Source organism: Notothenia rossii (genome assembly GCF_949606895.1).
Source record: "Notothenia rossii genome assembly, chromosome: 10".
NCBI lineage: Eukaryota > Metazoa > Chordata > Actinopteri > Perciformes > Nototheniidae > Notothenia > Notothenia rossii.
In genome coordinates this window covers 33,933,950-33,958,198 of record NC_136908.1, presented here as the reverse complement: position 1 = coordinate 33,958,198, position 24,249 = coordinate 33,933,950, and the positions used below count along the sequence as shown (strand labels likewise).

The window sequence follows — 24,249 nt, the reverse complement described above, 5'->3', positions numbered from 1 at the left end:
AATATTGTTCCGTCAGACAAACAGCTGTGGTCCGGTTCTCCTGAGCAAGAAAGACAGCGGATCTCTCCCCCGGCGCTGCTATATATATCCTCTGCTGGCTCCTCCCCGCCAGCCGGCTCACCTCGTCTCCAATGTCCGTTATTGCATTTAAACAGAGGATAGGTTCTTTTCACATTCAATATATGCTTAACACGCCGTTTCTCCTCATATTCTCTTTCATCACTTTTCATTTAACACATTCTAAACGCTGTAATCAATACTCTAAACAATACTTCTCGGCTCGTTTGGTTTCCGGTCATTCCGGATGTTGTCACATGCTACTCTCGTCTGTAAACAATGTATTCAAATAAACTGTACCTTCATTTAATATTCAGCATGATAGTATCTCGACATCTATAGTTGTAGTGTTAAATCAGTAGGCTTCGGTTTGCACCACTCCATATCATTTCGCTACTAAATTCACCTCTTCAGGAAATCGTATATTAGCCACATGCTAAATGCTAACCGGCGATGAAGGATTTTCAGAATAAAAGCTTAACTGCTTGTGCACAAGAATTTCTGGTTTTTCAGTATAAAAGAGCATTAAAACTGACAGCATGTTTAAACTACATTTCCCCATTAAAACATTGATTTTAATTTCTAACACAAGCTAGTGGTAAACAAACCCGTGTTGAAAATATTCCTCGGGACTCGGGGAGAGCAGCTCTCCCCGAGTCCCGCTGTGCAGTTGCAGTGGGCTCCCAGCACAACACCGTCGTTCCTGACCACCACCCATGGCTTTAGTTGACTTTCATTAAGCCTTTGGGAGTGATTAACCTATATATGAAATTCAAAAATAGATAAATAAAGGTTAAAAACGCCAGCCACTTTGGTTGAGTACGTTCAAAAATACAAACTAGTTTCAGACGCACTGCAGTAGCTATCCAAGCTAATAAACAAACATGCTAACGTGACACTGCCGTAGCTAGACAAGCTAATAAACAAACAATGCTAACGTGACACTGCCTATCAAACTGGAATAATTTAATACTTACCCTTGCAGTGATGATGCCGAAGTTTTTGGATGTAAGACTCCACAGTTGAATGTTGTTTACGAAGCCGGACTGACACCATTTGTAAGCCTCCAAGCTTTTGTAAGCTCTGAGGGAGTCTCCTGAGTACACTGATGGAAAGCTTACAAGATAGCTGTGGATGTCCGCGTAGCGCAAGTCGGGTACATCGTCTTCAGAGCAGGAGGTTATGCTCTTGAAAAGCACACCGGGTGCATTATATGGGTTGCTTATATTTAATCTTTCTAATTTTGTACTATAAAGCCGAATTTCACTTGAATTAAAATGAGATGTATACTCGCACGGTAGGAAAACGCTGGCGCCGGTCGTCATGTTTACTGCCAAAATGGTGGCTGATAACCAAAAGTCACGTGACCGCAGGAGCTCTATACCTGTGTACTCTCATGTTCCGATTAACCCAGCTTCCCCAAATTTCTTTCTTTCTGGTGTCTATATACGCCGGGATCCGGAGTCATGGATGATCCTGCGGTCCTGTGTCATGGATTGCGAGTCCTGGATCTTGAGTCGTGGCTGTGGTCCTGGATCATAAGTCCTGGATGGATATACTCATGGATTCATCTTCCTATTATACACACATGCATTTCCAAACATTTGGACTACCTATGTTGCAAATGTATTATCTTTTCAATTTACACACGGCATCTATTGCACGTCTGTCCGTCCTGGGAGAGGGATCCCTCCTCTGTTGCCCTCCCTGAGGTTTCTCCCATTTTTCCCTTTAAACTGGGTTTTCTCTGGAAGTTTTTCCTTGTACGATGTGAGGGTCTAAGGACAGAGGGTGTTGTATTGTCATACTGATATTCTGTACAAACTGTGAAGTCCACTGAGACAAATGTAACATTTGTGATATTGGGCTATATAAATAAACATTGATTGATTGATTATCAACCAGCGATCATGTTTAATATTAAAGACTACACACATGTATCCAGTTTCAAAACGGTATTCTGCACTTTGCCGCACTTATCCAGATCAAATGTGACTGTTTACTCGTTTTGCAAAGATAGAAGCAGAAATGTCATTGCTACATTTGCAGGGATATTTAGAATTTAAAATGCTGCTTGATCATTAATTTTGTTCTCGGCAAACAATATTATGAGCTCTATTCAAAAATATTATTCAGTGTCCATCGACATGAAAATAACAAAAAAGTTCATGCTGGACTCAAACCCGAGTCCCAATAGCAAAAACTCCCTAGCGCCATGCGCGTTATGAGTGAGCCACTAATCAATACGATGTATTTTATAATCACATTTTATCTTCAAACATTAACATTTTTAAAAGAGTCAGAACAATTCAATCCGATCATCTTTTATAATGTGAGCGAATGTATGTACACTTTAAGCCATATAATATAAATATTATGCATTTGCTTTGAAATAGTATATACTGACTGAGCATCATTAAGACCCACCGAGATCAGATATCGTAGTTTATCAGCCTGCGAACCTACATTATGTTGTGATAAGTGGTCATTTTACGTATTATGTATTCTAGTGCACACATTAAGTTCACATATGCAAATCAGGCCATGTGTTTCGTTATGTAGTAGCTATAATCATCACCTGTCGTGGAAATACAACAATAACAAGTCATTCATATTAATATTACCAAGTTACACAGAAATAGATAAAACACATGAGAACAAAGACCACATGGATAAACGCATGTACGTTAAGTTAGAAACGAAAACATGTTAACAACAGTGTGAAAAAGTATGAATATATGTCTTTCTAGTTCTCAACGTAGCCTATGTGAGTACCCTCGTCATTCGGTGTCGCTGTATCGAAATGTAACCAAGTAAACAGTTACATCTTATCTGGATAAGTGTGGCAAAGTGCAGAATACCGTTTTGATAAGGGATACATGTGTGTAGTCTTACTCTTTAATATTAAACATGATCGCTGGTTGATATCCACAGAAGTCGTATCACAGTTTAATCTGAGCGGATCACAGTTTACCACAGCTCTCCTGCGTTGGAGATGGGTGTAAACAACTCATACAGACTGTATGTTTCACTAACAGATTGTATGAAAGTATAAACGGGTCTCAAATCAACTCGACATCATATTAATAACGATACATGATACAAATATAAGACTGACAACAAGAACAAGCCACAGAAGTCGTATCAGAGTTTATCCTAGGCGGATCACAGCTCCACAGCTGAAGACTTCTCCACGCTACTTTCAAAATGTGAGTAAACAATGCGTGCTTCACTGGTAGGCTGTCTGAAGGTATACACAGGTGACAGTCTCAGATGGACTTGGTATCACATTAAGAATGATATTCAGTAATAAGTCTGGCAAAAATAAATGTTTTAAATGATTTATTCAAGCTTGCAATCTTTTGAACGGACATCCCCAGTCACCTCATGTGTCTTTTTGTAGTCCTCGCTGTACGCGTCCACATATCGGCATCGCAACCACAACCTCACACACTGGTACTGAATGTGCATCGAAGTGTTCCTATGGAGCCAAATATACCAAAAGATTTATGTAAACGACAGAAGAAGCGATCGAAATGTGTATTTCCTGGTTATTCGACAAAGGCCACGCCCCTGATACATCTGCCTATACCGTTATAGAATATCACCAGTTGTTCGGCCCACATCTTATTCGGTAACACCTGCACCACTCTCACCGCCGTTAGAAAGTAGCAAACAACCTGAAGCAAGTGCAATTATGGAGGGTTGAGATTTGGAGTATTTAATCAAAAATAATTGTACTAAACTTCCGCTACAGCAGCAACAACAAATACAATTTGATGACAGGCCAACGCTCAAACTGGAGCTGTGTACAGCGAGGAAAAAAGGAGCTAATCGGACGTAAAACGTTAAAGGTCTCCTGATTTAGTTTGTGAATGAATGCTTATTAGAGTTTCGGCTGGAGAGTGCGTGCGCACCTGTCGGTCACAGGCGTGTGTAAGTCCTGCATCTGTATGATACAAATGTGTGTAAAATGATACCGGGTGCTGTTATCACTCATCTGGTTACGCTATTACATTGACCACCACACCCCCGACCCAAAAGAATGGACGTGTTATTGGCTTCCCCTAATTTTTTCACCACGCCACGCTACTGATATTTATATAAATATATGTGTATGTACCGCATCTGTAGCCTGTTACTGTCTCATTATAGCGCACTGTGAATGAATCAAAGTAAATATAAGTCGTCATGAACAAATCTGTCCATCAGACAGGGGGCTGCTGTGCCTCCTGTCATCATTAATGGACGTCTCTTTAAAATGACCGCTCAGAGGAGAGGAGTTCTCATTTCTCTAACCGCCTCCTGCTTCCCCTCCTCTCTCCTCGAATTCCCCCTCGAGTCCTCCACTCACATCTCCTGTGGCCGGCACTAAGTCTCGAGGATAGGAGTCGAGGATAGGAGTCGAGGAGGGGAAATTAGAGTATTGAGAAACCTATAGTGTGTAGGTGTGTGTGTGGTACAGTGTGTGTGTGTGTGTGGTACAGTGGCTAGGTGTGTGTGCAACACGTTCTCACTCCCAACCCGTCACATGTTGACGGACGGTCAGGGCCCCTCCCCGTCACCCTATGACGGACAGGGTACCCCTTGACCGTCAGGCTTCTACGGGCAGGGCATCCAATAGACCTTCATTGTGGACAGCTCACCCCTTGACCGTCAGGCTTCTACGGGCAGGGCGTCCCATAGACCTTCATTGCGGACAGCGGACCCCTTGACCGTCAGGCTTCTACGGGCAGGGCGTCCCATAGACCTTCATTGCGGACAGCGGACCCCTTGACCGTCAGAATTCTACGGGCAGGGCGTCCCATAGACCTTAATAAACCACGTGATCAATAACAATGGCCGACCTTCGTGTTATTCTCGGTGAAAAATGCCTATTTTAAGGTTCATTTGGCCATTAAAATGCGTTTTGATGTCATTTTATGCGATTAATATGAGTTGTTATTTCTGATTATTTGTGCAGTAGATGTACATGATGTTTAGTTTGCTAGTTATGACGAAGATTACTTCATGAATGTGCACACATTCATGGTTGCTAAAGTGGTTGCTATGGACACTGCAACAGCTCCCCGTTCTCAGCTGAAGCGTATGGTGCGAGACGTCATTGCTCTTTATATATAGTTTATACAAAATGACAAAATTGTAATTGTCATATTCTGTGATAGTTCTCGGCGATAGTTAGTCAAAAATAATAGGTTTATAGGCATTTCTTTCTCTTATGTGAAGTTGAGATGATGCATGCTGGGTGATGAATTATGCGCGTTCGTCACACACTTGTGAGGTCATCTATGCGCGACGATGTTAAAGCCCATTTGCGATCCTTCAAGCAGGTAAGAAACACCGTGAACATGTGCCTGAAGAACTCGAGAAAATCATTCAATATTCAGCACAAACAGCCTTATGTCGGACCGATAAGACATTGATGGAACATTTACAAGTGCAGGGTAGTCGTTTTTTGCCTTTAAATAATTTTAAGACATTCAAAATAGTATAACTTGCCGCATCAAACGTGCAGAATGCTAGCTAGCTGCTACTAGCTGTTACACCTCTCAAAGCCACAGCCACTCTTAAGTTTAACTTTATTTAAGAGGTGGCAAACGACTGACACCAGTTATTGCATGAAATAATATTTGTGATTGTTTAGGAATGTAGTTATTATGTGTCAGTTATGTGTTTTCAATGGGGTTAGAGTTGATTAAATGAATGACACAACAATAAAAACAATTAAATAATCATAAAAGTTCAGAAATATTCCTTCATGTTTATGACACTAATGCCAAGCCCCTTACATATTAGGTGACCTTTATTTGTCAGATATGATCTTACCGGTTACAGTCATAGGGAATTGTATGGTTTCCATTAATAATGTATTTCCAGTAACCTATGTTACCATAGCTCCAAACTGTCTTTTTGTAATCATGTTATGTTGATGTTGTTAATTATTTGATAAGATAACGCCACTGTAAAATGTAAGGTGTTCAATTCCTAATTGTTTCTTCTCTCAACAGATTCTTCTGAGTTCTAAGTGAAAGCCAAACACCGTTATAAGCTATAGCATCAATCCAAAGGCACTTTTAAGAGCCACGTCCCCGTTGTTTCCCTGTCCTTGCTGTTGTGAAATTGTCCTATCTCTGTTGCTGTCTGTGTATCTCTGTCTGTGTACCTGTGTATGTGTCTTATCTATCATCTTTCTGTTGTTGGTCCATTTCTGTGTTTTAGTTTTTCTAACCTTGAGTGATTCAGAGCATCAATCATTTACGGATCTTGATGATTTTCTTCATGAGGAAGAATTCAAAGATGAGATGGAAAGTCTTGATGAGTTGATTTGTGAGCTTCAGGATGAGGAAGTAGCAGCACCAGTCCAGACACCTGAACCAACCATAAGGTGGACAAAGAGAGACAAATTATGGAAACATAATATATTCCAGGCCAAGATCAAGCAGGAACCATTCAAATCAGAGTCAGTATTGTTTATTATTGAAGATATTTAGGAAATCTAGATTATTTAGTCACCGGTGAGTTTATCAGATAAAGGAATACATGTATACCTTGATGTTTAGGGGATACAGCATCAAACTAAAACCAACGATATCAAAGATATGACTGCTTGTGCATTGTGCTGTTATGGGTAACAGGGACAATTTAATTTTAATCTTGTTGATTTGTTTTTGATATAGCTAGTCGGAGAAATGATGCGCCTGACACTAGCCATGAGTTGGCCTTTGCTCCAGAGACTGTTGGTATGTATTTTGTGTCTACATAAGCCCTAAACAGAATATTTATATATTTGTATCTGATACTGATTTGGAAATGTAAATGTAACGTTTGTAATCATAATATATTCATTTTGTAATAATAATAATAATGAGCAAAGCTGTTACACCTCTCAAAGCCACAGCCACTCAGTACACTTTGATATTTTATAAAATAATATTGATTTATTATTCTATCTTTTTTAACAGAGTGTTTTCTACGAGATCTCCAGCACTCATTGAGCGATACCTCAGAGGATGACCAGGACGCATCAGCCCGAACTGCTCCTCTCAAGACTTCCTTGGATTGGGCAACTAGAAAAAGTGTCTTTTCAGAAAGGTGGAAGACAGAGAGGCCCCGTCTGGTGAACAACACAGTGGAACAAGAAGATGTGGCAAACCGCATCTGCCAACAGCGTGGTAGCAAACCAGCTGCTGTTCGGTGCCGTGACTGTCGACCAAGCCCCTTCTTCTGCGTTGAATGTGATGTAGGCATGCACACCAGACATGTCCTACACAACAGAGATGCCATAATAGCGGGATTCTTCCAGCCACTGCTTCCATCAACTGTTGTTGTGGATAAAGCCCTTTCCAGTTGTGGTAAGTCCTAGTTAGTGAATGTACAATATATATCATATTTTTAGACTCAGCTCTTTTATTTGACAATTTATTCAATGCATTTTTGTTTCTTATTTCTTTATTATGCATTTATCTAGTACAGTGAGCTCAATGTAAGTAAGCTTCCTGAGCATCTCTTTAGTACTTAAAGCGTCTTTGAGTTTTGAAAAGCGCTATAAAAATACAATTTATTATTAGTAGTACTTTTTCAGCAATGTACTTCATGGCTATTGAGCCTTTATTGAATTTACTCACATTTAGGCTCATGCTCTTTAAGTGGCTTGATACATCTGTGTCACATTTTCTAAGTCGATACAAATGATCTCATTTCACTTGAACAATCTTTTTTAGTTCGACTTGTGCCTGTGGAAATGCCTGCAGAAATCTGTAGTTGTTCGCCAGTTTCATTGAGGGTCAACCCAGGAAAGACTGTTGCTGTGGTGACAATTAATGGTAAGAATGCAAAGAATTTTACTTTTTTTTCTAAACGATGTCTCGTTTCAATAGATGTCTATGTGCAGTGTTTCCCCTAGGATGGAGTCATAGCAGCGGTGCTAAGGCACGTGGGCCCAGCATAATGTGAGCGCGGAGCGCGTGGAATTTTTTAGTGTGCGCGTGCAAAGTGTGCCCCGCCAATTTGTTTCTATGTGTCAGCAAAAGAAAGCCTCTTGAGGCCTAGTACCAGGGCCGGTTCTAGACAATTTGCTGCCCTAGGTGAGATATTAGGCGACATTTTATATGTAAAGAATAACAGAAAAATCTCTACAAAAGACAAATACACTGCAAAAACAGAAACTTATTGACATAGGTAATAGACTTCAAAATGGCTTCATTTTGAACATTTTACAGTAAAATGCTTCAATCTGGTGCACTTTGAGCACACAATTACTAGAGACCTGGGGCCGTATTCACAAAGAATCTTAGGGCTAAAAGTAGCTCCTAACTGGCGAATTTAGGAGAAACTCCTAAACATAATGGGCGTGTCAGTCTTAAATTTAGGACTCCTAATTTTATTCACTAAGAGCAATTCACAAAGTATTTTAGGCCTAAAAGTAGCACCTAAGTTTAGGAGAGCTTAAAAGTCCTCGAGAGGACTCCTAACTCAGTAAGACCTATTCACAAAGAATCTGAAAATGGCTGCGAGACGAAATGTTTTGGAGACAATGGAAAACTGTGAATTGATCAAGAGATATAGCCAAAATCGTGAGGGTATCAAACTTGTTGTGGAATTAGTGCGGGATGCAATAACATCCCCGACTAACAGGAATAACCCGATTAGTCCGGAAATAAAATGTTTGGCAACACTACGATATTTAGCAACAGTGAAAATGCAACTTTGCAATGCCGACGATTTAGGAATATCGCAACCATCAGTCAGCCGTGCCATAAACCAAACCATCAACGCGCTCTCTAGACCACATATCCTCCAACAGTTTATCCGATTTCCTTTGGACAATCAACAACTACACAGGATCAAAGCCAACTTCATGGCAATTGCAGGTATGCCCGGTGCGGTCGGTGCTATTGACGGGACGCACATAAAAATAATTGCGCCATCAAAAGATGAGGACGTGTTCGTCAATAGAAAGAAAGTACATTCCATCAACACGCAGATTGTTTTCATTCATCATGATAGGGGGGCTTGAACGGCGGTATGGGCTGTTATTGAAAGTTTTTAAGTGCTGGAAATATGCTCATTGGATAATAGTTTGCAGGGTGCTTTTAATTGCCTCCTTGATTTAATGCAGTTTACGTATTTTTATTGTTTGCTCTCTCTTTTTAACGTGCATATACAACGTCATTATCGTGGTCTGCACAAACTTGTCATCATGCGTGTATTCTGCTAACTGCACTGTCCATAACTATTTGATAGGAATACATTTCTAGCCTAGGCTATTTCCTTGTTTTAGTGGGCTCGTTTGTGGGATGTTGCGGATGAGTTTCACCGAGACCGCCTGCTCTGAACAACCAATCACCGTACTGACCGCTTCTAAACTCATGCACGAGAATCGACGTAATCCATAGCAACGGCGCGTCACTCTTAGTTCACTCTTAGTGATTTATCCTTAGTATGAGTAGGTCTCAGCGGCTTTGTGAATAACTTTTAAGAAAAAACTCCTACGTAAAATGTTTTAGGGCGAGTTAGGAGCACTCCTAGCGGTAAGATAAAATGCTTTGTGAATACGGCCCCTGATCTAGGGGGCACAACTCTAAAACGCCCATATGAAAAAGATCGGTTTACATTTTAATAACCAAATAAGTATATGAACATAACCAATAACCTACCATAGCCAATAACAAATAAATGTAGCTTATTTTATTTTTGTTGTTCATTCATATCTTATTTTTACCTACTTAACATTTATTTATTTATTTATTTATGCATATTTTTGTATCTCTCCAACTTTAAACGATATTTTTGGTTTACTGTCCTATAGTATACATTGGAATGATTTCAAACCTGTTTTTATTTATCCTAATTAGACCCTCCAGAAAAACGCGATTCTGCGATCGCAGAATTTACCGCATAATAAGCAAAATGGCGAAGATTTTTAAAAGGCCGCATATTTATCAAAAGGCCTCATAATCCCCGCATTTTTCCACACAAAGTTGAGAAGAAAAAAAAGTTAACTCGTCTTGACGTGACGCCATCAGCTCGCGCATCACAGAATGTAAACAACACTGTATAGAGCAGGGGTAGCCAACACGGTGCCCGCAGGCACTTAGTCGTCCGCAGGGGCAACGTGAGTCGCCCGCGGGGCATGTTCTAAAAATAGCTCGCCAAGCAAGTCCATGTATAAAATGCACAAAACAAAAAAGGAAATGTAATTAAAAGAATCTACCCTATGCATAAACGAAACCTAAATCATAGCGAACTCTATCTACTTAATATAACTCTATATCTATCTAACACCCCTGCTCCCGCCACCCCCACAATGAATATCGACCAATCACGTTCTTGCTTGATTTGCGGGTCCAGAGTTGCAGTCGGGAAGAAAAGCAATGTGGCACCTCCCTGCTGATTTTCCTTCTGGCAGAATCTACATAACACATCAGCCCCATTGAACAGCCTAGTCGTGCCAGCCTACACAGCACATGAGGGCCAGAGATTTACTCTGTGTGTTGCAACTTGCATAATATATTTATTGCACTTGACGCACACACACGCATGGCGTAATTTCTACTGGGTACAGGGGGGACATGTCCCCCGCTCTTTTCGAAATCCCGTTTGTGTCCCCCCACTTTAAAAATATGTGTATTATTATTTTTTAACGCAAGCCGTCATCGCCACGGAGGAGCACACAGCCTCTGGGAGCGAGCGAGACAGAGGGAGAGAGAGAGCGAGCTAGGGAGGGAGGAAGAGCGAGCGAGAGAGCTGGGAGAGCACACCTTTATCTATTTAATATAGATAAATTAAGAAATCATTCCAATGTGTACTATAGGACAGTAAAAAAAATAAAAAACAGTTTAAAAAGGGAGTGATTAGTAAAATATGCATAAATAGAAAGAAAGAATGCTAACTAGGTAACATAAGATAAGAATAAACCAGTTTAAATGATTTGTTATTGGTTGTGATCATATTCTAAAGATGATTGGATTATTGAAAAGTATACAGCTCCCTTTCATATGAGTGTTGAAGGCTGTATCCACAAATTCACCAGAATTTATGGATACACCAGAGTGCACCAGCATTTCACTTCAACATTTTAAAAAACATCTTCCCGGGGGAGCACGCCCCCGGACCCCCCTAGAGGAGCTGCGGCCCGTCCACCCCCAAATAAAGCAAGTTAAAATAATTAGATTGCAAACATGTTCTTTTAGTAAACACTGAAAACGGGTCCCACAGACCCAAACAGCACACAAAGGTTAAAGGTAAGCATATTAACGTTAAAATGTGCTAAATATATACACTGCAAAAAACAAAAAAAGAGGAGTAAAAGTAGCCCCCGACTTGTTTTATTTTTTTAAAGTAGCCCTCACCCTAAAAAAGGTTGGTGACCCCTGGTATAGATTGAACGTGTGGAGCTCACACGATAGAGAAAACAACAAGATGAAAAAATCGAATCCATCTCATTTACCGACGAACATTTCTACTAAAGACCGGGCAAAAAGTGGGGGGAAACTATTCTGCACCCCGTGCAACTGTGTGTTGGAGCATAAGAGAAAATCGACGTGACGACCCACTTTGATTCATTCAAACATTCGAAAATGCTTTCTGCTGCTGCGGACAAGAAAGCCATTCAACTCACGTTCACCGAGGCATCAACATCCAAAACCCTTTCGAGGGCTACAAGAAACGAAGTGAGTAGCCTACAAGATTGAAGCTGGTCAGATAACGAACGAGTAAATTAAAACAGAATGAGGCGGAGAAGTGTGTGTGTGTGTGTGTGGTGTGGGTGGGGGGGGGGGGTGTGTGTGAGATTAAAATAGCCCAATTGCTTTTACAATAAATAAACATTGAATGTGTTTAATTGAATAGTAAAGGGGTTTAACGTTAGTGGCAGGTTGTGTGTGAGAGAGAATAAATAAGACAGCCCAATATTTTAAAAAACATTTATTATTTTTTCCCGCATATTTCGCAACTTTCCGCATATTTCGCAACTTCCCGCAATTTTACCGCATAAAATCACATAAAAACCCCGCATGTTTAATCGCATAATCAAGTATTTTAGCCCGCATAATCAAGGATTTTTGCCCGCGTTTTTCTGGAGGGTCTACCTAATAATTATAAAGGAGTGCCTTGGAAATATGTGTTTACATAATTTGTGGTCAAAACGTTTGAGACCCACTGAGATAACTTAGACTAAAATTAACTATCTAAATACTCAGAGAGTCCTTTACCTCACTGAGCCTCTGACAGGAGAGCTCTCCTCCGCACTTTGGCATGAGCTGCGGGCGCCTGATAAGCCAACATCCCCCGCTTTCATCACTTACAGCGCCCACCGTACAGGGCAAATTAAACGTGTAACCGGGGTGAAAAGGGTGTTACATTTACTTAATTATGAATGTTGTTACATCAAGGCCGAACATTTGGATGAGCGCCAACGGTCAAAAATGTTTTTTCCCTCCCAGAGCTACCAGTGCAGCGCCCCCCAGATCTGGCGCCCTAGGCGACCGCCTGTGTCGCCTATGCCAGAAATTGGCCCTGCCTAGTATATACAGTGGCAATGTCTCAAGATTTAGCAAAAATACACCTTTATTGAACATACAGTAACACAAATACTATAAATCCACATAAAAAACTATCAAAAATGAAAAACGGTCGCCACTTATTATTATTTTAAGAAAGAAAAAAAAAGTAAAGAAATCTTTTTTTTTTTCTTTTTTTTTTTGGGTACCTGGCTGGTGCCCCCTAGCAGCGGCGCTCATATTTCAGCAGCGGCGCTGCGCCGCCACTATTTGTATATAGGGGAAACACTGGAAGGGGTATTCATATCCAAGGATGAATATGTAGCAAGATTTGTGGACTACATTCACAGGACGACCAAACATATAAAATTAAAGAGTACAATTATTATATTAACCAAAATATGAATAACTAACTATATACACTATAAACCTCTACTGAAGAGTTGGTTTAGGTTAGTCTTTCGATCTATTTCATCAACCATTATCCATATGTTAGGTTCCTGGAAGAAGCGTTTGTGGAGGGGAGTGGTCAGCAGCCAGAGAGACCTCCAAAAGATCCACTAGCAAGTTAGACGAGGAGGGCCTGGAGCTTGCGGTGTGTCGCCATGGAGTGCTGCTCTCTGCACTGAATATGTATAGGGGAGAAATCTTTGCCTATCCCTTGTACTTGCAAGAAAAGCTGGCCAGCAGGAATATAACTTTTTTTTGTATGGATGTTACATGTAAACATTGGTCCTACCTTCAAAAAGTTACAAAGAGCTGCCCAGAGCTCCAGCACCTTCTCCAGATGAGGCACTTCCTCTCGGTATTTCATGCCAAAGCCCATGATTTAAAATGCGAGGTGAGGAAGCATCACGTGAAAGAATCCCTTTTTTTCAGCTTTTTTTGTTTATGTTTTACTTTATTTATTTACCAGGTGAAATGGAGTGGGGCGTATCAGGATGGGGCTGGCTTAACACTTGGGGAGGAAGTTGAACAGTGCAATGCCTTCCGCTCAAGGATTGCAGTAACAACAAAACACATGTCCAAAGCAGGTGAGCTGACCAAATACTCAACTAGTTTGATCATAGGTAAATTAGTTGGGGATGGAGTAACATCATACTTTCTGTCTTTTCAGGACGCACAGACATGCTGACTCTACTGGCCATGCGCTGGAACCAGCAGAAAATCAACAATTTGGACACCTCACTGTCCCATCGATATCAGAGGGTGATGACATAAAAAATATCTTTTAAGATACTTTTCTGTGTTAGCATTACCCAAAGCTGTGGCCTGAACCTTTGTTTCTTGTTATCTGTGGTTGTTTGACATTGTAGGCCACCAAAGCTCTGCAAAGCCAGATGCAGGCTCTGGAGACCATGAAAGCCCAATTGGCAGTGACTGAGAGCCAACTGGAAGACTGGGTTAATGATGTAAAGGAGTGGGCAGAAGGTGAGGAAATGATTACTGGTTCAGCGGAAATGTCTAAGTGATCACGTCTTTCCAGCTCCAAATGATCAATACAAGTGGATGATTATTATAACTGTTTTTTCTATTTATCTTAATGCAGATTGCCATCTAACTGATATTTATAAAGAAATCAAACGTACAGCTTCGCTATTCACATAATTTAATTTATCGTTTGAAATGCTGTTCAAATGTAACTACAAATTAAATAAGAATAGTACAATATTACTTTATCCCAATTAGGCTATATCTTAATGTAGTTCAAATTGTAATTAAGCTATGTGCCTAGACTGGTTATGTTGAAGCTATTTAATAAGTGTTTTAATATGATGTTGTATTAAACCACATACTTCTTTCTAAGCAGCAACAACAACAAAAACCACTACCAATGATACTGATGACCTGGTCAGCAGAATTGAGATCCTGGTTGCAAGTATAAAGAGACGCTCTCAGCGTCTTTATAAAGATACAGACGGCAACAAAGCTCGTGCCAGGATCCGGTGCAAGATCAGGAAAGAGAAGGGGATCCTGACCTCGGTTGTAGAGAGTTACAACAGAATGGCTCCAAGTACAGAAACTCTTTGCTTGGAGAACATTCTGTCGGAGGAGGAGAACGCTTGGCCATGGCAGCTACCACACAGTGGTATGTACACAAGTCTGTATAAGTCTGACATAGTTTTTACATAATTGTGTCTGTTCCATAAATTCAATCCAGACTCTGTCAATCTAAAGACCAAGAGAAGGGCATTTGACATTGTCAATGCAATAAGGAGTCTTCAAGAGGAGAAGAAGATTGTTCTAATTGAGATGGACCACCATTGGAGAGCTCTTCAAACCCGTGGTGATGGCCTGAAAGAGCTGTCCTGCCTGCTTTCCAGTGAGACAATGCAAAGTGTGTATTTAAATAATAAATGTCATAAACAGAAAAACATTATTACAATGATGTTATTCCAACACTGGCTTTATCTTATTGTGTTTTACTTTGAAGATTTGCCCTGGGTCCTAAGTGAAGAGGGGTTGAGAGGTCTGCAGAGCACCATCCTCAGAAAGCGGCAGAACATCACAGAGAGGAAGTTGCAAGCGAGAGCCTGTTACCTTCAAGTTTTGTCTGGAGCAGAAAACATGAATTTCTTGCACAGGGCTTCAGCTGATGACTATGACAGTGACTCTGATTCTGACATGGATTAGAAATTGACCCCTTCATATGGAAGATTATGAATATGCTTCTTCAACCCTCCCGGCCCTATCCCTGTGGGGCCCCCTTCCTGCACTCAGGATCTAAACAGCAAAATTACTGCTATGGAACCAAACAGCTTTCTGAGATCAACTATTTCCCAGGATCCAAAATGTTCATCCAACCGTAACCATCATAATCAGTCATCATAAAGGCTCAGAAGAACACTCCTGACACATCTTCAAACATTGTGAATAACCTCTTAAAACACCATTTCATTTGATTATAGATTACATTTTTAAGGTTAAATGCACATATTTGTTTTTTAAATACACAAATCATAATGCCTGTCAATATAAATCCTGCATACTGTATATAATATATATAGACATTTATTTGCTTCATACATACTGTACATAATCATACGAGGCTATCAAGGCTCTTCTCCTGAAGACATTTGGTTTATCGACGAGAGAAAGAGCCCGCCAAATTATGGACATTCAGGGCCTCGGAGATGGCAAGCCATCTCAGTTAATGGAGAAGATGCTAAGCCTGCTAGGAGGAGAAGATACCCAGATTTTGTTCATGGAGATGTTTCTTCAACACTTGCCTCCCCGGGTCCAGATGGTGTTGGCCAACACACCCGTCACGGAGCCCCGCGCGCTGGCGGGAGAAGCGGACCGTTTCTTCCTGATTACACGACAGTCTGGTGCGGAGGCGTTGGCCGGACACAGCGGCGCCGAGTCGGCGAAGGGATACCGGTGAGTGCTTCTACCATGCACGTTTCGGGACGATGGCAAAGAGGTGCATCGCTCCATGCAGCTACAAGCCTCCGGGAAACGGGGGTGCCGACGCTCAGTAGTGGCCCTGAGTGTCGGCGGCACGGGCAGGCTCCTTTTCGTCAAAGACAGTGTTTCAGGGAACCTGTTTCTTTGCGACACGGGTGCGCAGCGGAGTGTGGTTCCCGCGTCGAGAGAAGACATCACTCGAGGCGGGCACGGCCAACGATTAACAACGGCTAACGGCGGACCCATTCGCACGTACGGATTACGGCTTATGTGTTTGTGCATCGGTGGACAGCGTTTCAGCTGGGAGTTTGTAACAGCGGACATTTCTTTTCTTCTTCTTGGGGCGGACTTTTTGTGTGCTCATGGGCTGTTGGTGGACATTAAAAATAAACGTTTAGTGGATGCCTTAACATTTTCTTCTCTCGTGTGCACACTCGGCAGCGCAGCGTACGACGGGCTGTCGGGCTCGCTGTCGGGGGAGGACATTTTTCTCAGACTTTTGGCTGAGTTTCCTGATCTGTCGCTGCCCACTTTCTCCGCGCTCACCACCAAACATGGCGTGGAGCACCACGTCACCACCGAGGGGCCTCCAGTCTCTCCTGGCCTCTCCTCTGCACGTCGTGCCCAAGCCGAACGGCGGTTTCCGCCCGTGCGGGGATTATCACCGACTCAACGTTGCCACTACACCTGACCGCTACCCGGTGCCGCACATACAGGACTTTTCAGCGCATCTGGCCGGCACAAAGGTTTTCTCCAAGGTGGACCTGGTGCGTGGATACCACCAGGTGCCCATGCACCCCCTGGACATTTTGGGCTCAAGAATGCCGCCCAGACGTTCCAGCGCCTGATGGATTCGGTGCTGCGGGACCTGCCGCTCGTGTTCGTGTAACTGGACGACATCTTCGTCGCCAGCGTTTCACTGGAGGAGCACCTGTCTCACCTCCGGGCCCTGTTCACGCGGCCCAGCGAACATGGATTGATCATCAATCCTGCAAAGTGCCAGTTCGGGGTGTCTGACATTAACTTCCTTGGGCACCGCGTCACCAAGGACGGTGCAACACCCCTGCCGGCGAAGGTGGAGGCTGTTGCGGCTTTTCCTCGCCCGCTTACAGCCCGTTCGCTGCGTGAGTACCTGGGGATGGTGACTTTTTACCACCGTTTCATCCCCCGGGCCGCCCACATCATGCGGCGATTGTATGAGGCTCTGAAAGGCAAGACCCCCGTTCAGGCGATCGACTGGACAGCAGAGGCGGAAGTCGCTTTCACTGAAGTTAAAACCGCGCTGGCTCAAGCGGCTTTGCTGGCACACCCTTCATCCACGGCTCCCATCTCCATCACTACGGATGCTTCGGACTACGCAGCCGGCGCGGTGCACGAACAGTGGCTGGACGGAGCTTGGCAACCGCTCGCCTTTTTCAGCAGGCAGCTGACGCCGAGGAAACGCAAGTACAGCGCTTTTGACCGGGAGCTCCTGGGTCTTTATTTGGCTGTGCGGCACTTCCGTTTTCTGTTGGAAGGCCGTGAGTTCACGGCGTTTGTAGACCACAAACCGCTCACCTTCGCCATGTCAAAGGTGGCGGAGCCTTGGTCAGCACGTCAGCAGCGGCAGCTCTCCTACATTTCGGAGTTTACCACAGACATTAAACACGTGGCTGGCAATTCGAACTTGGTTGCCGATTGCCTCTCCAGGGTCGTCATCGGAGCCGTCCAGCTGGGCCTGGATTATGCTCGTATGGCGGCGGACCAGGTCACCGCTGGGCTGCGCCTGGACTTCTGTGCGACGTCTCTACGGGCCTCTCACGACCGGTCGTCCCCGCCAACTGGAGGCGTCCTGTTTTCGAAGCGGTGCACGGCTTGTCTCACCCTGGCGTTAAACCTTCGGTGCGCTTGTTGGCCGCGAAGTTTGTCTGGCGTGGGCTGAAAAAGGATGTAAGAGCTTGGGCCGGGGGGTGCGTGGCTTGCCAACATGCTAAGGTGCACCGCCACACGAAGGCCCGTTTGGAGCGGTTCCTAGTGCCAGAGAGGAGATTTGATCATGTTAACATCGACCTGGTAGGTCCGTTGCCCTCCTCTTAGGGTTTTTCCTACCTCCTCACCGTGGTGGATAGGACGACCCGTTGGCCGGAGGCGGTTCCTCTTGTGTCGACTTCAGCCGCTGACGTGGCTAGGGCTTTTATTGCGACGTGGGTGTGTTGTTTTGGCACCCCGTCAGACATTTCCTCGGACAGGGGCTCACAGTTCACTTCAGGGCTCTGGGGCTCGGTTGCAGACAGTTTGGGGGTCAAACTACACAGGACTACCGCTTACCACCCCCAGGCTAACCGCCTCTGCGAGCGCTTCCATCGCTCTATGAAGGCGGCGCTCAAGGCCGGCCTTACGGACGGTAACTGGGTCGACAAGCTGCCCTGGGTGATGTTGGGCCTGAGGATCGCGCCTAAGGAGGATCTGCAGTGCTCCACGGCGGGGATGGTTTACGGTCAACCCCTGAGAGTCCCAGGGGAATTCCTACCCAAGGCAGCAGTTCCTTGAACTCCTACGGCTCAACGGGTTTTCCTGCAAGATGCGGCGGAGGCTTTGGTTCCGGTTCCGACTTCTCAGCACGGCGCGCCGGGGTCTCAGGTGCCACGCTCGGCTGGGCACGTTTTCATCCGCCACGACGCGCACAGGGGCCCCCTAAAGCCCCCTTACGATGGGCCTTTCCGGGTTTTGGAGCAGGGGGACAAGCACCTGGTGGTCGACATGGGTGGCAAGGCGGAGACCGTCTCGGTGGACCGGGTGAAGGCTGCTCATTTGGACTTGGAGAAGCCGGTGGTGTTGGCCCGTCCGCCACGACGGGGTCGACCCCCGTCTTCGATTCCCGCTACAGGTTCGAGTCCTGTGGTCCCGGTTCCCACTTTGCCGGGAACCGCACGTTCAGGAGTTGTTTTGCCTGCCCCCATACTCAGGAGTACAGGGGGTCGGCGTGTTGTTCCTCCCCGCTGCACGGACTTTGTTTATCTGTGAATTCTGGGGGGGCTTGTGTGGTGACTCTAGTTAACCATAATTCACTTTTGGGTCACAGTTCCTACACGGACCTTGTTTAGTGTAACACCGGAGATTTAGGTTGCCAAGCTAGAGCTAGCAAGGCACTCTAACTTGACTCTCATCACTGAGTACATGTCTGATATCACTATTGCTTAATGGAAAATAAAGAGTGGAAATCCATCTTAAATACTCCGCCTCCGACTCCTTCTTACCGGCACTACATTATCCTTTTTCGAACCACTTATTTATTTATTTTGGCGACGATCCGATCCATACTGCTACTCTGGTTCAAACTGCATCCACCAAACAATATGATTTATCTCCACCTCCCCAAAATAACCTAAATCATACACGGTGTGAGATGTCTTTTTTAGCTGTTCTGTTGTCATTTCCTGCTATCTTCTTCATAAAGTCAGTCAAAAATGAATGAATGTATGGGCGCACTGCATGTTTTCCTGCTCGCCTGATTTGGAGTCTGGCAAGCTGGGCAGGGCCTGAACTTAGGTCGAGTCATGACAAACAAGTATAGAAAAACAAAAAAACAGAAATGGACTAACAACAGAAAGATGACAGGTACACAGACAGAGATACACAGACAGCAACAGAGATAGGACAATTTCACAACAGCAAGGATAGGGAAACAACAAGGACGTGGCTCTTAAAGAGCATCTTGCAGGTTTTTATTTTTTCTACATTTATGCTTAAACTTGCTTGAAAATTACAATTTAAAAAAGTGAATGCAGGATTTGATATGTTTTACGAGACATAAGTGCAGGAATTCAGAGGGAAAGGAGCAATTTTGAGCTCTGCTCTTAAAAACGGCTTTTTTTTAAGGTCATACGTCAAACGCGTCATATTACATCACACAGGGGACACATCTCCGCTCTCTGACCGCGGGTATAGTAGAGTTGCGTTGAGTAGAGCGGTTGTGTTTTAAGGAGCTGGTATTTTTCAGTAGTTTTACATTGTATTTCACCATTTGTAATCATGGTGCAGTATTGTGTTTGTGCAGGTTGCACAAATACCAGTCTGTCAGGACATCGAGTCCACAGTAAAAAGGACCGGAGCTAGCGTTCGTTCCTGGGTGCGTTGTGCATCCACCTCCCTGCAGCACATACTCTCCACAGCTTTATTAGGAAACCGTATTACTTCTCTCTCCCCCCCCATTCGCTGCTCTCTCTCTCTCCCCTCCGGTACACGGCACCGTAAGACATAGTGTGGAGTTCCATTAGGTAACGCTGTGGTGGCTGTACTGCTCCAGCCGTCTCCTTTGTGTTTGTTTGTTTCCCCCTGTCTCTGTTGTTTGTGTGGGCGTGGTGGCTGTCACTCCTGGCTCCCGGCTCAACCTCCACTCACCTGCTGCAATCAGCTGTGCACCCTCCCCGACTACACACCTGCTTTCCATCAAGCCATTTACAACGGCATATCAACGTAGGCTCCACAACCTTTCTCCGCCAGATCGTCAAGTATCAGCCGTATCTCGCGTCTCCCCTCCGGTCAGCACCGTAGTGTAGAGTTGCATTAGGTAACTGACGTTAGCTAACATGCTAACGCCGGTCACTCACCAAGACAACTGCTCTGTTCTCCACTGGTTCTCCACAAACCAAAGCTCCATTTCTCTCCGATGGCCGTTATTTTTTCTAATCCTTGGCTGCTCCTGGTCTCTTGGACGCCTAGCAGGCTCATAATTATAATCATATGCATTCGAATATATATTTTCAACCTCTTCTGTGTCAAAACTAGCATTGTGATCCATGTTTATTCATACGTTAGACCGGCCGCTCTCCCCCTTGTTTCCCCCATGTTACGTCACACGCGGGAGGTCACGTGCGGAGGCTTTTTTATGCGGAAGTGAAAATGTCTTACTAAAACAACGCCAGATGTCACTGTAGTGTATATTTCTGGAAAAATCTAGTGTATTCATCATTTTCCTACACATTTATTCACTGGTGTCTCTAACCTGCAAGTTGCTCTTTAAGAGTGGCTGTGGCTTTGAGAGGTGTAACAGCTAGTAGCAGCTAGCTAGCATTCTGCACGTTTGATGCAGCAAGTTATACTATTTTGAATGTCTTAAAATTATTTACATGCAAAAAAACGACTACCCTGCACTTGTAAATGTCTTATTGGTCCGACATAAGGCTGTTTGTGCTGAATATTGAATGATTTTCTCGAGTTCAAGCACATGTTCATGGTGTTTCTTACTTGCTGGAAGGATCGCAAATGGGCTTTAACATCGTCGCGCATAGATGACGTCACAAGTGTGTGACGAACGCGCATAATTCAGTACCCAGCATGCATCATCTCAACTTCACATAAGAGAAAGAAATGCCTATAAACCTATTAATTTTTGACTAACTGTCGCCGAGAACTATCACAGAGTATGACAATTACAATTTTGTCATTTTGTATAAACTATATATAAAGAGCAATGACGTCTCGCACCATACGCTTCAGCTGAGAACGGGGAGCTGTTGCAGCGTCCATAGCAACCACCTTAGCAACCATGAATGTGTGCACATTCATGAAGTAATCTTCGTCATAACTAGCAAACTAAACATCATGTACATCTACTGCACAAATAATCAGAAATAACAACTCATATTAATCGCATAAAATGACATCGAAACGCATTTTAATGGCCAAATGAACCTTAAAATAGGCATTTTCCACCGAGAATAACACAAAGGTCGGCCATTGTTGTTGATCACGTGGTCTATGAAGGTCTATGGGACGCCCTGCCCGTAGAAGCCTGACGGGCAAGGGGTCCGCTGTCCGCAATGAAGGTCTATGGTACGCCCTGCCCGTAGAAGCCTGACGGTCAAGGGGTCCTCTGTCCGCAATGAAGGTCTATGGGATGCCCTGCCCGTAGAAGCCTGACGGTCAAGGGGTACCCTGTCCGTCATAGGGTGACGGGGAGGGGCCCTAACCGTCCGTCAACATGTGACGGGTTGGGAGTGAGAACGTGTTGGTGTGTGTGGTACAGTGTGTAGGTGTGTGTGTTATACAGTTTGTAGGTGTGTGCGTTGTACAGTGTGTAGGTGTGTGTGTGTGTGTTGTACAGTGCGTAGATGCGGCGGACGGATACTAGGGGGGTCCGGGGGGATGCTCCCCCGGTAATTTTTTGTTGAGAAAAGTCACCTTAAATGATGACTTCTGGTGATGTTAGAGGGGGGGGGAGGACAATATGAGGCTTAAAAATATGAGAAGACTGATCAATACCTCCATAATCTTCAGTCTGGTTAGCTATGAATCTTCCAAAACTTCCAAACACCTTGTCCTGGACATAGTTTCTACAGCATAAACTGTGCAACAGTACAGTCGGCCCACACAAACTGCAGAACACCGGGGCTTTGGGAACACTCAAAATTATTTTAAATGATTTAATTCCCATTTAACCTGTTAAGGGGCTTTTCCCCCCCCGTTTTTTTCCTCACGAAACTGTATCTCAGGGCTTCTTAAAATGTAATAAACTATTCATTTGTCCTGCTCATTTAATGGGAATAAACTCAGCTAACTGATTATATGAACCATGTTTATCGAAACAAAACACAAGTCTCACAAAAAGCGTCTAAATGAGCCCTGAGCGGAAAAAATGCTGACGCACTCTAGGTATAAATCAATCGATATACTTATCGGATATGCACAAACAAGCTTAGCTAACAAGCTGAGATTCCACAGATTCTAGAAATATAAGTATCATCACTGAGCGATCAGAACTCGCGACAGGGGAACCAAATACAGACATCACACGACGTAGCTTTAGGTAGCAAAACACGAAGATATGCTCACCTTTTGCTGTTATTCTGATCAAAAACGAGAAAAACACGGCTGAAGGTCAATCCATAGGTTAATCCAATGTGTCTGTGACTTTGAAAAAATTATTGATGATCCATAATTCAATTTCTATGTCAAAAACTGAGTTTTTGGAGATGCTAATGATAACTTCCAGAGTGTATGACAGCTTCCTGTTTTGTCTCCTTGGATACGAGTCCAAACAACTCACAGACTGCACCGGGCACTGACGTAGGCGCCCTGTGACCATTAGATTTGACGACGCTGATTGGTTGAAATTATGTTTCGGCGGCATAGTTTAAAGATAGCAACAGTTGGCTTCTGCTGCACTTGCTGCACTCTCGTCTGGGCGCTGTGCATAGCGCCCAGACGAGAGAGGGTAATGATACACGGGAAGGCCAGGCAGGAAACGTGACTTAACAGTAACTTTAGACATCGTAACACAATTTTAAACAAGATTTTATTGTAGATTATACATTTTACTGACACCAATTATATAATATTTACCTTGTTTATTAAAAATAAAAAATAAAAATATATTTTTTAAATATATATTTTTTTATTTGTAATGTGGGAAGAGGGGGGGCGGCGCCCCTATGGGCCGGCCGCCATCTAATTACTATATAAATGGAAATATTTTACTTTTACTTGACTACATTTATTTTACAGCTTTTGATACAAGTTACTAGTTAATCTTAAGATTCAGATGTTTACACACAAAAGAGAATTTAAAAAATATGATATTTTTATCTAGATTTAAATGTTCCAGTTCCAACATATATTTAAGCACACCTAAAACAGTGGGTGGGTTGACAGAAAATGAATTGGCAGCAATTGTGGTAATTGTTTAAGTATTTTTTGTGTTAAAACATGTCACATTGTGAATATGTCATATGTGAAGATTTACTGCTTTTATTTTAAATTGTTTTCCTTGCAGTGTAGTATTCGTACTTCTAACGGATATGAATACTTCTTCCACCACTCACTGATTGATGTCGGACGGATTTAATATTGAGCTAATAAAGCTCTTGCTGTAAGGATCCCAGGATTTCCGAGCTGCCTTGAACGCAGAAGTTGTTGACGAAAAGTGGTTTCAACTGACGTAAAACTCCCCTATAAAACCGTTGGCGACACGTCGGTTGTCCTCTCAGTTCCTCGGTCGGTGTAGTGTCTTATGCTCGGTACACTGTTCGGTCCTGGTCGTCCAGAAAACACGCAGCAGGTAAATATTCGCTGAAAATACCTGGCACAGCACAAATGTCCTCATGTAAAGTTACTTTAGTGGTGTCTTTAATAAGACATGTGAAACACGACGTGCTCACGTTGTTGACTCCACGTTGTCCTGGTTGAGCACAGTAGCTGCTAGTTAGCTTAATGCTAGGAAGGCTAACAGGCCTCGTGTAGTTGAAACACCGGCAGCTCTAAGTGCATTGCATATGCCTCGTGCAGGGCATCTAGCTGGGTGAGG

General features: G+C 43.6%; 1 protein-coding gene across 11 annotated transcripts in view; it reads left to right on the top strand.

Annotated features, from left to right (window-relative positions):
• The window catches only part of LOC307021213 (uncharacterized protein), a 44,194-nt gene that overhangs the window by 13,787 nt on the left and 6,158 nt on the right, over window positions 1-24,249 (top strand). The window contains exons 1-11 of one of the 11 annotated variants that reach the window (XM_079653113.1): window positions 3,724-5,387; window positions 6,066-6,517; window positions 6,735-6,797; window positions 7,020-7,409; window positions 7,779-7,880; window positions 13,054-13,398; window positions 13,474-13,591; window positions 13,675-13,766; window positions 13,874-13,988; window positions 14,368-14,895; window positions 14,992-24,003. In XM_079653113.1, coding sequence (XP_079509239.1) covers window positions 7,878-7,880; window positions 13,054-13,398; window positions 13,474-13,591; window positions 13,675-13,766; window positions 13,874-13,988; window positions 14,368-14,690 — 996 coding nt within the window. In that variant the 5' untranslated portion in view covers window positions 3,724-5,387; window positions 6,066-6,517; window positions 6,735-6,797; window positions 7,020-7,409; window positions 7,779-7,877 and the 3' untranslated portion in view covers window positions 14,691-14,895; window positions 14,992-24,003. The other 10 variants (XM_079653119.1, XM_079653118.1, XM_079653121.1 and 7 more) reach the window with 10 other exon arrangements.